The 15,980-nt window shown below is 32.6% G+C and overlaps 1 protein-coding gene across 1 annotated transcript; it reads right to left on the minus strand.

Annotated features, from left to right (window-relative positions):
• Window positions 1–2,875: 2,875 nt before the first annotated feature.
• LOC125073222 lies at window positions 2,876–9,809 on the minus strand. Its single transcript, XM_047683966.1, has 4 exons — window positions 9,787–9,809; window positions 8,592–8,754; window positions 7,253–7,347; window positions 2,876–2,985 (listed from the first exon to the last, which is right to left on the minus strand). The coding sequence occupies exons 1-4, from the start codon at window positions 9,800–9,802 to the stop codon at window positions 2,954–2,956; spliced, it is 306 nt and encodes a 101-aa protein (XP_047539922.1). The 5' UTR covers window positions 9,803–9,809; the 3' UTR covers window positions 2,876–2,953.
• Window positions 9,810–15,980: the final 6,171 nt, after the last annotated feature.

The following is a 15,980-nucleotide window of genomic DNA, read 5'->3' on the forward strand; positions in this document are numbered from 1 at the left end:
CTTTCTAAGAAACCATACTAAATAATCGATTAAAATGGCCGTAGCACTCTCGGTCTCACAGACCCTGTGCCGATATATCTGTTACACTGATTAACGCGTATATGGGAAGGTTAAAATGTAGTACTACGTTTGATCGTTTTAATTTATTCATAGTTTTCTTCCTGATGAAATAATCTTATAAATATTAAAGGCTTGAAGATTGGCGCGTAGATTAATATTTATTCCGTTCAATACTTTCGATTGACAGTCATTCTAACGTGACGTGACAACTTAATCGTATTTGAGAGCATTAAAGTTTTACTTTCATATGACCCATGCTATACTAGCTGGAATGGTCGAGGTTATGAAGATACGGGGATCTAAACGAAGGTAAATTTTTTAATTAAGTGCTTATATTCTACTATTCTTAAAAACTGACTTCAGACCTGATGAGCTCTTAGACTTTGTCTTTTTTTTTTTACCTTTGTAACCTTCCTGTAACTGTAGCCCGTTGCACATAGGTAGATAAACGAGCTATTAAATAGGCCTGATAGTATTCACCATTTCTTAGCAATGCACCACCAACTTTGAGACCTGCGATGATATCCGATTTGCCTGTATTTACACTGACTCAGTCATTCTTTAAACCGTAACACAACAATGCTAAGTATTGCTGCTTAGTGGTAGAATATATACTGAATCTGTTGGACATACCCAGTCGGATTTGCACCAAACCAAAAAAACCAAACCCTTTTTTTTACATAGTGACCAAACTACCACCTCCCATGGACATCTGCAACACATCTAGGTGGTGCGGGTGATATTTCGATTTTTTACGAGATGTCCGAAGGTGAAATTCAACAGCCAGGATTAATCCGAACAATTCCTCGGAACATTCCCCGTGAAAAATTCTCTAGAAGATGCAGAGAGATCCAACATCTCTATGCAAAGCCAAAGGATCAAGCAGATCGGAAAGAGTTTGATCGTCGATAATTCGAGCCGCTCTACGTTGGATACGGTCAAATGGACGGAGCTGGTACTGGGGAGTACTCGCCCAGAGGTCATATAAGTACTCCAAGTGTGGCCGAATTTGCGCCTTGTAGAGTCGTAAATGATGTTTCTGGAGGATACTTAATTCTACGATTCTTCCTGTTGAAGTAAGCATTTTTTTCCGAAACTGCTTTATAGTAAGTAGCGCTTTATTTTTGGTCACTGTCTACAACCAATAGCTATTTTATATAGTAGTTATGCCTTCGATTATTGGCAGGTGACCGTGAACGCTCTTGCTTTATATATTTGATACCAGCTGTGCTTTTTGATATTAAGTCGTTGGTGGGTGGGTGCGAAGGCTGCGCTCGGTACTGGACAGTATTGGACATTGCATTAAAATAAAGTAGCCTAAGTTACTCCTTATTACATCATCTGACTGCCAGTGAAAGTCCCGTCAAAACAGACAGAAAAAAAATAAAAAAATAAATATTGGACAACATCACATACATTACTCTGATCCTTTGAGTGCCTAAGCTACTTATACTTACAATGGTAAGTAGCTAAAGCACTTGTGTTATGGAAAATCAGAAGTAACGACGGTACCACAAACACTCAGATTCAAGACAACATAGAAAACTAATTAACTTATTCTACATCGACTCGGCCAGGAATCGAACCCGGGACCTCAGAGTGGCATACCCATGAAAACCGGTGTACACACTACTCGACCACGGAAGTCGTCAAAAATTGTTATTTTGGTATATGTACCGTGTAAACGTACATGTGTACGCATTAAGTGTATGCATTTAGTAAAAAGCGGTTATTGGTTCTAATAATTGAATCATATGTATATTATAATGATTTATTTATTTCAGGAAAACAACAGCATATAATACCAAATGTAAACATTAAAATACTGTATACAGAGAATAGAGACAATTACCGTTTTCCTTTGAATTATGCAAGCTTAATATTAGTTAACAGAAGTAGCAACACACATAGATAACATGTAAACACGAACACACACATACAAAACAATGAATTAAAAATAACAAAAATTAGGCGACACAGACTATGTTGTGAGTGTGTGTGTGGGTGTTGGGCGTGATAGTGCAGTTACACTGCTATTATGTGCATGTGTTAGTGATTGTATGTGAGTATGTGTTTAGATGTATGCAAATTTTGTGTGAGTTTGGTATAAAATACGTATTGATAATATCGTAATAAGAAATTAATTCCGTCATTAGATTAAACAAAATTGTATATTATATTATTATTATTGTAAGATTTATATTTTACACACGTAACAGCGTTACAGAGGACGGTTTCTCTCTAAGTGAGTTTTTTTCAGTAACAAAAATTTAGTTATTATATATAATATGGGTGATATTAACTCTTATTTATATATTAAGATCACCAACAAAATGCACATGAAGTAAGACAAAAAAGTTACATAATTTTTTTATACCCGATGTAAGATCAGACTGAGTAGTATCTTCATTATATGTAGTTGAAATCACATAAAAAATAAATCATGAAACTATATAAGAACTACATGCATAAATACTATGTATGTAAACTAACGCATATAAATGTTTGAATGAATAAATTAAAAGCATTTTACAGTTCCACAAAGCTTTGTCTTGTTTAAATATCAAATTACTGAGAATAGAAAGATTAATCAGTAAGTTCGTTTCAACAAATATCCTTTATTTATATTATTTGAGTTTAAATTTGGAATATTTATTTATGAATAGACAAGTCAATTGACTATTCATATTTTTATAAATAATCAAATCAGCATACATATTTCATCGAGAGATAAATATTAATTTAAAAGTTCATATTTATTACGAAACTTTATAATGGAAGTAATGGGTTATATAAAAAAAAAAAACGTGTCTAGCCCTAGAAATGTTATGAATAAAATATTAGAGCATACAATTATTCCCAAATCTTCAACAATATTTTATAAGTTTTCAAATTAGCATCGATTTCTTTTAAAAACTCGCCAATCTGAAAAATAAAACACAAATATATATAATGAGTAACGACGTAAACAGAACAGCTTGCTAGAATCTACATTCCGAAACAAGCCATTGTATTTAATTTTACATTAAATTTATCTTATAAACTAGCGTTTCATAAGCTTGGATCGAACTGATTAAATGAAGTATAATTTAGTTGATTTATCGGTTCTAAATAAAAACACATACATTTTAATTAGACATTGAATACGATTCCACAAAATGACAAATAAACAAGAGAATAATAAAATTATTCAGTGATCACAAAACTTTAATAAATCTAATCAAGATATATTGTGACATATTTATTAAGGGAACATTGAGATTTACTCAAGAACAGCAAATCAAAGAAGAACTTCTTAAGAGTATTTCTAGTACAAACGCGACGTCTTACGACTTTCTTGGAATTAATCGTCATAATATTTAAATAAAAACGTATTTTATCTGTTTATCGTCTCCGCCTCGCTAATCCATTCATTCTTGCAATGAATCTTTTGTGATTTATTCTGCGTAAGCTGTAAGTAGGTGAAAGATTCCTGGTCCTTCAACGTAAACGGTCTACGTGGAGACTTATTCTACCAATGTGAAGCCAAAATAAGTTGCCAGTATGTAATAAATTAGATTGGCCTAATCTCATAGTAAAATAATAAAAATTATAGCCAGCGCAATTTAGAAAGTATGATAGAGCGCCATCTTTTGATGATGTATTTGATATAATTATTATAAACCTAACAATAACGCATTCTACTCCTTTTTCCATATTTTAATAATAAATAGTGTACGGTACATTACCATGGTTTTACAATATCCATTTATCGTTTCAACAAAATATTAACAGTAATACAATCAGCACTTTCCATATCATAATAATGTAACGACGCTCCAACACACACGTCTTGCTTACGCGAGATGCAAATGGATTATGATCCGTTTGCCTCTGCGCACAAAAGAGCCTGAAGTTGCGTCAGAACGAATAAACGTCAAACCGCACTATTCCAAATGTCACTGTCAAATGTCATTGTCACTTTTGACGTTTCTTGACACTCTGTAAACACAGTGGCGCCGTCAAGTGTATTATTTTGTTATGGTATGTGCAACCGTGCTAGTGCCTTACCCGATGGCAAATATCATTAGCCATTGACATCTGACACAACAGAAGGCTTACAAGTGCATTGCCTGCCTTTAAGATGCTGTCAAATATCTTGCCTCCTATTGAATTACAATAGGATTTCATACACGTCCGTTTGGTTAGGTTCAATTCACTCATCCCATACTCTACCGCCAAACAGGAATATTTGGTATTGTTGTGTTCCGGTTTGAAGGGTGTGTGATAGTGTAACTGGCCATACGCCAGGAGCTAATCTTGGTTCTCAATTCCGATGGCGCATAGGCGATTGAAGGAAAGATTATAATATTTCTTACGTTGCCAATGTTTATTAGCGACTCATACTGACACATTCCATTAAGTCGGATACGTCAATTATAAAATCAGCTTCAAAATAATAATAAAAAATATATAGTATTTGAGCAAAGTTTATATTTGAATACAAATGTGTCAAATGCTATTCATGTTTCCTTGAACGTTTTATTACACCGAGCAATATATAAGAATTTTATGTTAACACGATACTTCGAATTCAAGGCTTGACAAATTCGGAGCTGCCTGAATAAAAAATCCATGGATCATGATTAGGAACATCTTTTATTTATCTTATTTCGTAAAAGCAATCATGAATTTAAAAATACGTCCAGTCTCTTCGCTTTCAAGGTATGATTTTTTTCAAGAGCCGCTTGATTTTGATAACACGTTTCTTCGAGCTCTCCACATTTTAAAGTGCTCAGGGATTTGAGGATACCGTAGTGAAATTACTTTGTCAATAAAGTCGTTATTATAAGACGAATTTATCATTTTATATAAAACGTATTCAGTAGATACAATTTATTAAATTATTGGGTGTCCCGTAGTACAGTAACTAATCAAAAATTTCAAAAGACAATAAAAGTTATTGGATTTTTTATAAATAATTTCCTACTAACAATTCAAAGTTTAAATTTTTACTAACTCATTGGATTCGATTGCCTTTTGGTCTTATCGGACTGTAATGTTAATTTTGTGTTGAGAATCTTTGACTAAAATCAGTCAGAGCAGCCAAACAAAAAAAAAAACAAATTTAAAATTAAAAACAGCCGAAGTGGTCCAGTGGTCTAACCACGCGTGCATCTTAACCAATGATTGCGAGTTAAAGCCCAGGTAAGCACCACTGAATTTTCATGTGCTAAATTTGTGTTTATAATCTCGTGCTTGGCGGTAAAGGAAAACATCGTGAGGAAACCTGCATGACTGTGTATAATTTCAACGATATTCTGCCACATGCCGCCAACCAGGATGGTGGAATATGATTCAAAAGTTCTCAAAGAGAGAGGAGGCCTTAGCCCAGCAGTGTGAAATTATATGTATAAAATTAAAAATATTTAAATATATCCTAATACAATTTACTAATGAACTGTATTTTTCACGAATATAAATTTCCACTGATGAATATCATTTTTTATTGCTCAGGTTTCCATAAATTCGAAACAAACGTTTTTAATATAAACTTTACCCTTAAATTGTTTCTCAAACGAACAAATTTTGCTAAAGTTTACAAACGTTCAAATCAAAAAGGAGTTTAACGTTTATACTTTATAGAAATTATTTGTAACAAAGTATTATTTCGTATTGTCTTTTATCCGTAGCAAAACACAATATATGTCGTAAGGGAAGTTTCACACGATGCAACGATAAATTCCACACGTTCGATCCGTCTGGTCGTGGAAAATTATATTTTATGGCCACAGGAGACCTGCTGATACTTTTAGTTTATTTCCTTGGAAATAAAATCAGTTTTGATACGATACTAATACGAATATAAAAATTTCTTGGAACCGATGTTTCAGAAATAACAGGAGTGTTCGCAAATTATTGATCTTGGCCGATGGAAATCGAATTGCTACACAAAATTCAACTAGTATTTTTAAAATTCCATGAATTTTTGATGTTCCAAATATTTGTTTAATATTGGTCATCGACTTTTAAGGCTTAGGAACCAAATAGTTATATTCATATGACTAAATATTTTATATTAAACGATCCATAAAGTTGGATGAAAAATCTATAACAGACAAGAAATTTTTTTACTGTTACGTTATTCACATTGAAACTAGATATACATATATAGTCGCTGAAATACGTGAAAATAAATTATTGCAAGAAAAATATGAATTACAAATTCAACGTATTTTATTAAAACAAGATTACAACTGTATTTAAAGTTGCAAATTCACGCAAACCAGCTTAATGTAATTAACCACTCAAGATCAGCTATTATTTACTATAGTACATTTATTAAAAATTGAGATAATATGAAGACCACTAGTAACCCGCGTCTTTTTTCGCGTGGTCTGGGGAGCGGGGCAGGCACACGCGTGTTTTAGTCGATATTACGTCAAAAGTGCTGTCTGTGTACTTTAAATATTAAATATTGACGTATAATGAATATGGTGCGCCATCTTATTTATTTATACTTGTCGGAAGAGAGTGTCTATGGATCCCATATGGACAGCGCTTTAGCGCTTTAGGACACGAAGCGTCGCGTCGATGGTAGCGGAGCGGCCATCTTGGATCAACGGTTACATTTAAGTTTTCCCGCGCACCACGTATGCGACGAATCGCTAATTTCCGACATTATCTTTATTCTTTTGCAGAAGATGTGATATATTAACGAATCAATATTGATGATTATTATGAATTTACCTGTGTACGAATCAATTATTCGTTAAATTAAAGGCTTATTGAATTTGTAAATAATCGTTTGAGTATACACCTACTGATTACGGATAATCTTGATATTGGAAATAAAATGTCTATAAATATGACAAGGCACATAGGTATCTGTATCAATTAAGAGTATATTAATACAATATGCTTGAAATTTCGATAGCACTTTTTAGGAAACCTTCAATCCGACATGAATGAGAAAATTTTTAATGAGACAAAACATCTTTTCAAGATGATTTGTCTCATAAAAAATGCAATGTTAACTATATACTTGTATGAAAATGAACGAATACAATTATCACGATTGTTCTATTACCTAATATAAAAATGTTTCTTTAATAATGTTTGTCATGTTCCTCATTGCTTATCTATATCCTGCATAATGTGTGATGAATTCGTGATAAATCGCTTTTGTCTAGAATAAGTATAAAATACTCACTTCTCCATGTATTACAGTTTTCATATTGCATTTCGCAATAGTTTGCAAAATTTCTATAACCGCCGTTGTAACTGCGCGCGCATATTTCTTGATTTCTGAAAGGTAATTATATACGACAATCAGATTTATAAGGTTGGTGCATTTCTTTGTCCTATCTCATTGTAACTTGGTAGTACAGTTTGCCAGCCCACCTGAGTGGGTACTGTCTAGTCTAACCATACTTAGTTTAATTCTGTTCCGCTGGGAGAGTGAGCCAGTGTAAAAACACGCAAATGAACATAAAATCTTAGTTCCAAACACTGATGTACATATGTACTATGCATTAGATATATCGAACTGCAGACTGTTAACCTGGTATTACACAAAATATTGCGCACAATAGAAAAAAATGTAATGACTAAGCCATCCTACAATCGTACATTTAACGAAGACCGTCAGTGCCATGAAAGTCTTTTAGTAATTAAAAGGCTTTTAGAAAGATAAATAAGTCATATTGGTTCGGAAAACTGTCGGCGAATGCTGTCACCACAAATTGGTAGTGTGAGACATAATATCAAAATGTGCTAAAAGCGCGCTTTCATGGATAAAATTGCCATTTAAGACTATATAAATATAGTAAAACGCTCAGATTATAAAACAAAAAGGCAGATGGAGCGTGTGGAAATATTATATTGCAGCAAAAAGGCGAATACAAATTCGCGGTAGTGCGACACGATGCTTCTTTTTATTATATATGAATAATTAATAATAGTGATGGAGGTTACCGATATTATCTTTAATCTTACGTAACATATTGGTACGCTATGTACACCACTACACTCGGTGGCAATGGCGCGACAATGACGCCTGTGCTCGCTCTCGTAGCGGGAACAAACCACATATTTCTACATTATTACATGTGTATATACATATAAATAAGTTTACATATATTAGACTTAGTTATTTGTGTATGTATTTATTTAAATTTATAGTTATGTGTGTATTATGTTTTATTTGCAGTATATGATTCCCTTCCCACATTTGTTTTAAAACCAGTCCTCTGCCCAAAGAGACCCAGTCCTGGAAGAGATCGCTGTTTACCGATAAAGCAGCTGTTGCATATTTGTTATATGCAACTTTTGTTTAATCCATATTCAAAATTTAGTTTTAAATATTGCTGCAATAAAGTATAAACAAATATTTCGCGTCACGTAAAATGTTGCGGGAAACTGCGCAACGTCGCAGCGTCACGTGGATTGAGTGTGGCGCGCTTTAAAGTGGCAGCACTCATGACGTTTATAATATTCGCGCGTTTCATCTGTGTTTTGTTTTATTATCTAAGGTAGAAAGTAGTGCTTACTTGTATGACCCAGGACAATTTTGTATAAAATTCTTGCAACCCTTAACGAAGAAATCGGTCGCCCAAAATAATGTGTCCTTAGGATAATTTATCATAGGTTTTCTGTACCTCGCTTTCACATCACTCGTTAACATCAATATCAATATGAATAATTTTATGAAAGCTGAAAGCAGAAACGGATTAATTGAAGATGATATTTTCATTTTCGAAAATTTTAATTTTAGAACGTTTTCCCAAATTAAAATTTAGCCGTTGAAGTTTAGATTATATGTCTAAAATATTTTGTGTCATTTATGTCAATTAGTTTTATTTCTCATAAAATTGTATAGATGGAATTACTTGTCTTTTAAATCGCGCTGATGTTTTGTACAAATGATTTACATATGAATATTGTATGCGAGTCAATAAAGTGAGTTATTCAAGAACATGGAAGTTTAATTCATCTAGTGAGTAGTGTGATCAGTATAATAGTGCAGTGTTGACATTATATATGTGCTTATAACTGTTTTGTTGTTTATAATTCGGTTTATTGTGTTGTATTCAGTATATCGCAGCTTAAATGTATTTCATATTCATTTCGATGGTATTGGATATTGTTAAGTTTGTATTTTAAGTGCTAGAACGTGATATGCGCCATTGATATCATTAAAAAAATTTACACATGTATCAAAACGGCGAAGCACCAAAAGTTAGTAGTCAATATTACACGAATGATATACGAATTATTTAAAATCGCATTGCTGAATTTAATGAAAATATAATATTATACATACATATATAGGTTACAGTCATTTTCTCTATGAATGAAGCTGAACTGAACATTGAGTAAATTGAAAATATTAATTTTATCTTTCGATAAAATCAACGCATAGTAAAGTTCTGTAAAAGACAGTAGTTGTTCCACAGGAAAACTCTTTACATGTTCATGAGGACAATGGTTGGAGCTAGATCAGCATCTTAGATCAGCAGTGACAATGTGGATTTTCTGGATATGATATCACTTAAGATGTTTTCCTTCACCACCCGGTACAATAACAATTAACAATAAGCATGAACACTCGGTGGGTTCATCCGTGACATCTCAACACTAAACCACGGTTAAGATTCAAGAGTTCTACATTACGCCATCACGGCTGAGATAAAAAAATACATAGTTAAATTACTATACGGAAACTTAAAATATAAAAACACATACCACAGCGCCTATCCATATCAGCAACCTCGACTCACAAAATATAATTTACTATGAATATAAAGCCAGTTGTAATAAACCTTTTATATAAATTTACTCAAAAACGAAGGAATTTATTAATAATACTTTTTTATTTATAAATGTGCTACCTGGTTGTAAGTGGTTACCACCGTTCTCAGAGGGAGCTAAGATGGTAGGACCCTTGGGCTGTAGAAACACTGGCTCACTCAACCTTCAAACCAGCACTCAATAATATTAAGTTTTTTGGTGGTGTATATTATACTTACAGCATAAAAAACATTTGCGCTGAAATGATATGTGAACAGTACCTTATACCATACGTAATACATAATCTGACCTTACATTACTTGTTTTCTAGCCAAATATCTCAACCTGTATTATCGTTTGCCAAAACTCGTTTATTTTTTGGCAACAATTTCTCACTCGATAGAGTTCTTTGTATATTTATTAGCTATCCTACCGCGACCTTGTATTGGCGAACATTTTTTTTTTTTTTAACATTGTATTAAATTTCTGTCGATCTAAAGAAGATTCAGTCCAATTATTTAATATAAACATTACGTCTAACTCTCAAATTCAACCATGAAATTTTACTTTCATTACACCAAAAAAAAGGTTAACTTTAATAATAGTTTACACTAAATTATTAAATTATTTTTTTATGATATAGGTAGGCGACGAGCATATAGGATGATATCTGATATTAAGAAATATTTACTATTCCTTACATTGCCAATGCACCACCAACCTTGGGGGCTAAGATGTTATGTCCCTTGTGCCTTTAGTTACACTGGCTCACTCACTTTTCAAATCGAAACATAACAATAATCGGTACTACTGTTTAGCGGTAGAATATCTGATGAGTGGGTGGTACCTACCCAGACGAGCTAGCTCAAAGCACGAAAAATTACAAATCAAGTAATCTACAAGACCACAATTGATCTCAATCACTTATTCTGTATCTCAGTTCATTTAGTTTCACTAAGTCTTAGTTAAAAAAGTAGGTTCATAAATTTTTGAATAAATCATAGTAATCTCACGGTAAGCAATTTTGCTACCCCGTACCCAGCCATCTATCACCCAGCGGGAACATATCCTATCGCAGTCCCTTCGCCATATCTCATATGTTTTTCTTTCCGCGTCTCTGAAAATATTGCTCTAAATTAAGTTACACAAAGGTCCTTCTTAGACTTCTTCGAAAATACGTATTATTGATTAGTTAAATATTAATAATTTTAAATTATATTTAGAAAGTAATTTTAATTTGATTGGATAATATTCTAAATATTATGTTATAATACAATTAACAATATATTGTTTTTTAAATTTAAAATAGGTTTTTTTTTTTTAGTATATCTTTTATCCTTCTAGTACCATAGACACACTGTTTTCAAAAGCACTAATGACGACTTGATCATAAATTTAATTTCTCTTTTTGTTTTCTTCATTGTTCAGTAAGAAATAATTGATTTGAGATGTTAAATAACAGATAATTATCTAGGCGTTTATCTGTAACGCAATATTGACCTATAATATTATAATTATCCACATTAATATAATATATAGATATTATAATTACGAGAATTTATAATAATAGGCGTAATATCTATTATTACTTAGTTTTACATACAATAGAATTCATAGAATCTCTTGGGTGTATTCAACCTCAATACACAGTATGTACGATTATAATTTCGGATTTTATATCCACTTACAGAAAATATCAAATGGTACATACTAAATCATGTTTATATAAATAAAATTCAAAGTTGAAATAATTTTATATTGGAATTATCAGTAACATTTTCAAATGAGAGCGTTCAGCTTTATTTAATTTAATAAACTATCAAGCAGAAGCACCTAAAATGAACTGTATGATTTAAAATATTAAACAAGGCAATGTTTAATATGTAATGGCGATTACCTTTTAAATGAACCAATCTAACAAATCACGCTTTGCAAATGCTTCTACAAATTTTGCCAGCTTACAATGTACTTGGGCATATCGATTTAAAATCTTCTCCGATCTTCAGAACAGGAGACAAGTTTTACCAGCATTGAAACATTTCAATGTTCAAAGCTATTCTTAAGCAACTGTATGTATATCTATAAAAACACACAACATTAATTTGAATGGAATGACTGGTCGGTATTTTGGTTCGTTACTTAAAATTCCACATTCAACGTGTCGCAGTCTTGCCAAAATTTCTTGTAGGTCAGATTTGTTAGCAGTCTTGCCAACATTTCTTGTGGTCATGATTTGTACAGTAGTGTAAAACTTAATAGTCCGTAATGTGCTGATTTCAGTGTAGTAAGACTATTCCTATATTATGAAGACTGCAGTATATTTGTGTCACAAAATTAATACATAGCTTTCGACCGTGGTGTGGCATGTGAGGGGGGTAAGGGTAATAGGTTGCTGTGGAAACCATCGTGACTGAAATATGTCAAAAGGAAATAATTAGGTCCATTCAGACGTAATGTACTAAATAAAAATAATTCAAACAATTGCCACCAATAACGTTTAGGACATACCATAACCATTTTAAAATTTGTAAAAAGCGCTTTTGTAATCATTTCATTTTACAAATTTCCGTCGCCTTTGCGGAATGCCTCAATCCCGATAAATATCTCATAAATCGAGATAAGACGTTACAATTTAATTTTCGCTTTTATTATTTTTCTAAGAATTCTCATTAACATTTAGATTTGTGAAGATACGTAATATATCCCTCAGCACATATAACTACAAATATTTATCGCCTTTGACTGGTTCTCCATAGTCCAGGGCTGGATGTTACAGGCGTAGTGGCAATGGTCGCGAAACAGAGAGCGCAATATTGTCGTTAGAAAGAAACAAATACCCTCGCCGCCACCGGCTAGCGTGCCGCGAGAGCCAATGGCGCCAGCATTTTTGTGAGAAGAGCCCGCGCATGCCGCCATTAAAATTGCAAGGTAGTAAAAATTTACACTTTAAGTAATATTGGTTTAAAAGCTATGTTCCATAATGTCAGAGATGTCCTTGTTGTGATTTTTACTCCCTAATGCTTTCGTTTTGCAATGAAACATGTTCTGTAACAAAAAATGCTACGTATTTACAGCTATATTTATTGATGTTTTTACTGTATAATCTTAAATAGTCAGATTTGGCGTTGGGGCTAAAAGATACATTTGTTCGGGGCAAGTTGTGATTTATCACTACCTGCCCCGATATGCTTGTTGCCAACTGACATAAATTGTGTTACATAGTTTTTGTCTTCTTTTAAATGAAGAGGACGTATGTACGAAAAATTGAGCGTGGAAAAATATCTCAAGACATTTACGAACAAGCAGCAGTTATTTTGGAGAAAAACAAAACGAAAAAGGTAAAATATTAAAATTGTATTTTCATTTTATTTTAAATGTTTTCGTTGTAATGCGGGAAAATACTGCTTTCTAGACATATATTATGTTATTTAAATTAAGAAAAGTAACTGATTGTGATAATTGTTCCTAATAAAAACTCATACAATACGTTGGTTTTTTTTATTGTAACAACATACCCAAGAACGGGCTTGATTTTTATACGTTTTTTTCCAAAAATCAAACATTTTTATCATTACTATTAGCCTTTAACACAATATTTATTTTAAATAAAGATCCTGAACAGTTACTTTATCGAACAAGCCATCTCAGGTAAAACAATTAAACCAATTAAAAAATAGGTCAGTTTGTAAGAAAAATGTCACTGCCAGCACCGGTATCCCGACAGGTTTATTTTCATAATATATCATTAATTATATACTACTATTAAAAATACATTTATTGATTTTCCGATTCGAATTACACTGGAAACTCCACTCAAATTTCAATAACTACTATACAAAAATTAAACTAAATCGGATAAAAAGATAATATTAATTTAAATTTTAAAAATACCAATATGTACTATAATAAATGTACCAAATGTTTTCCATCGCTGATTTTTTCGAAGAAATAAAATTTAACGTCAATTCAATAACAAAAATGCAATAACTTCTCTGTTTATGTATATTATGATTATTTTAAATTTGGGATTTGTGAATGGTCATAACGTACATTTTAAATCCGAAAAGGTCTATGAATTAAATAATATTTTTTTTAAGGCCGGTGAACCTTGCTTGCAGCTATATGCAACCGCGCGATAAGAGCACACATTATTAATAAAACTAAAATAAAAGTAACACCCTGGTTTCTACGATATTAAGGTCTCCTTAGTGTCATGGAAACCCGTTTCGGAATCTACATTCCCAAACTGTGGTAGCTTTACTTAATATAATTTTATAAAATGATGATTCAAAATTGCTTGTAAAAAAGCCTACTTGAATAAAGTATATTTTGATTGATTCCAATGTGGATTGAATATACACGTGGCAGATTTTCATCCAGCACTTGCTAATATTAATACTGTTAAGATACTAAGGATTGCTGTTTAGGGGTAGAATATTCGATGTATACTTAACCAGACTACTAACCAAGTAAAGTTAAAATTCATGTTTTTTTGAAGTGATAAGTTCTTATGGTAGAGTAAATTGCTTCGTTACGTAACGCGTTACGGAGTCAGTCTGCCTGGCTTCCCTTTCTCTTACGCATATGGCAGCGTTAGACAGGTTTCTTCTCTCTCACTCTAACCCACAGCGCTAGCCGTATTTCGGACAGTTAAAGTTGTCACTTCTGTCGGGCAATAAAAAAATACGCAATTTTTTACGACAATATATAATTATCGAAAGCTTACTCTAGATATTATAATGTTAGAAAAGTACAAATCACTTATTATAAATGAAAAATACTGAGTTTTCACCGTTTTCACTTTCCACGATCTCGTGTATGTCATTACGAAATTACTATGTACCGTTGACAAACGTGTGTAATGTTGGATAATTTTACAAATCTCATATCTTTGAACACCTTTCTCTGACTCTCGATATACATAAAAATCTTAAGAAATATAGAGTAAATATTTTTTTTATATCGAATTATGGTTAAGCTGGGTAAAGAAAAAAATATATGTAGCATACAAAATATATGTAATATTACTCATTAAAAAAAAGTACAATTATAGTAAGTAGTAAGTATAGAGATGAGAATCGAATGTGTGCATGCTCCCATATGTGCTTGTGTGTGTGTTGTTATAATTTTGATAGATATTAGGATATGAGTAATCGTTGAGCAGGCCTTGAGTAGGCCTGACCAGGATATTACTTAGAGTAACGCTTTATCGACTTTAGTTCTAATGATCTTTTATTTGACACGATTACTTTCATCGTAAATCTCTTTTCTCTCTCTTTGTTGTATTTTGTTTAGGTTAAGTAATGTAAACTTCATTAATTTTTTAGTCAAGTGTGTTAGTACCTTTTCTTTCAATTGTTAAATATATTTTTTTTATTTTTATTTTTATTAGAAAATAAATTATCTTCAGGAATTCAGTTTTGTTTTTCAATTACAGCTAATTGCTTCGATTCATTCATTTCTTATTCGAAAGGGTATGCAACTGAAATTAACACTCAATTAAAGATCTAGTCACCTCCCTATAATTTAAATTCTAATTATTTGACTCACAATATTATTTTTAACTCATCAAAGTAATTAATAGATGCACGCGCCGTTGGAAATTAATTAATTTGTAATAACCTAAACCAACAAATACAACCAAATTTGTATATTTTTGCTGTATTAGCTCTTAATCGTCAAAATGTGTGCGGAAACAGATTGCCCTCTATGTCCTTACTCTCATAATCCGATGGGACGGTAAATCTGACGTGTCAGATTGTGATGATGATGTCCAGTCGTGACTGGAAAGAGTTCCAGCGCAGAAGAGACGGCTTTACGTGCTCTCCGAGGCACGATAGAAACGAGTCACGGAATGGAACTCTCTATAAGCACACATGCTTCCCTCTTCTTATAACCTATGTGCCTTCAAACGAGACGTGAAGAGGCATCTTGCGGACCGTCAAGACGAGGGTCACTAGTGTAGCTCATTCTCGCAAACTGTACTCCACTACCAATTACCATCAGGTGGAGTGGAGTCGATATGCCTACCCGAGAAGAGAAAAACGAGAGTACACATTTCACTAGGGATCGCAGCCTTATATCTAGCCTTTAGACCAACGAGGCAGTCATGCAAGTATACCAAGTACACTAAAACATACAGCAAGCAT

Source organism: Vanessa atalanta, chromosome 23 (genome assembly GCF_905147765.1).
Source record: "Vanessa atalanta chromosome 23, ilVanAtal1.2, whole genome shotgun sequence".
NCBI lineage: Eukaryota > Metazoa > Arthropoda > Insecta > Lepidoptera > Nymphalidae > Vanessa > Vanessa atalanta.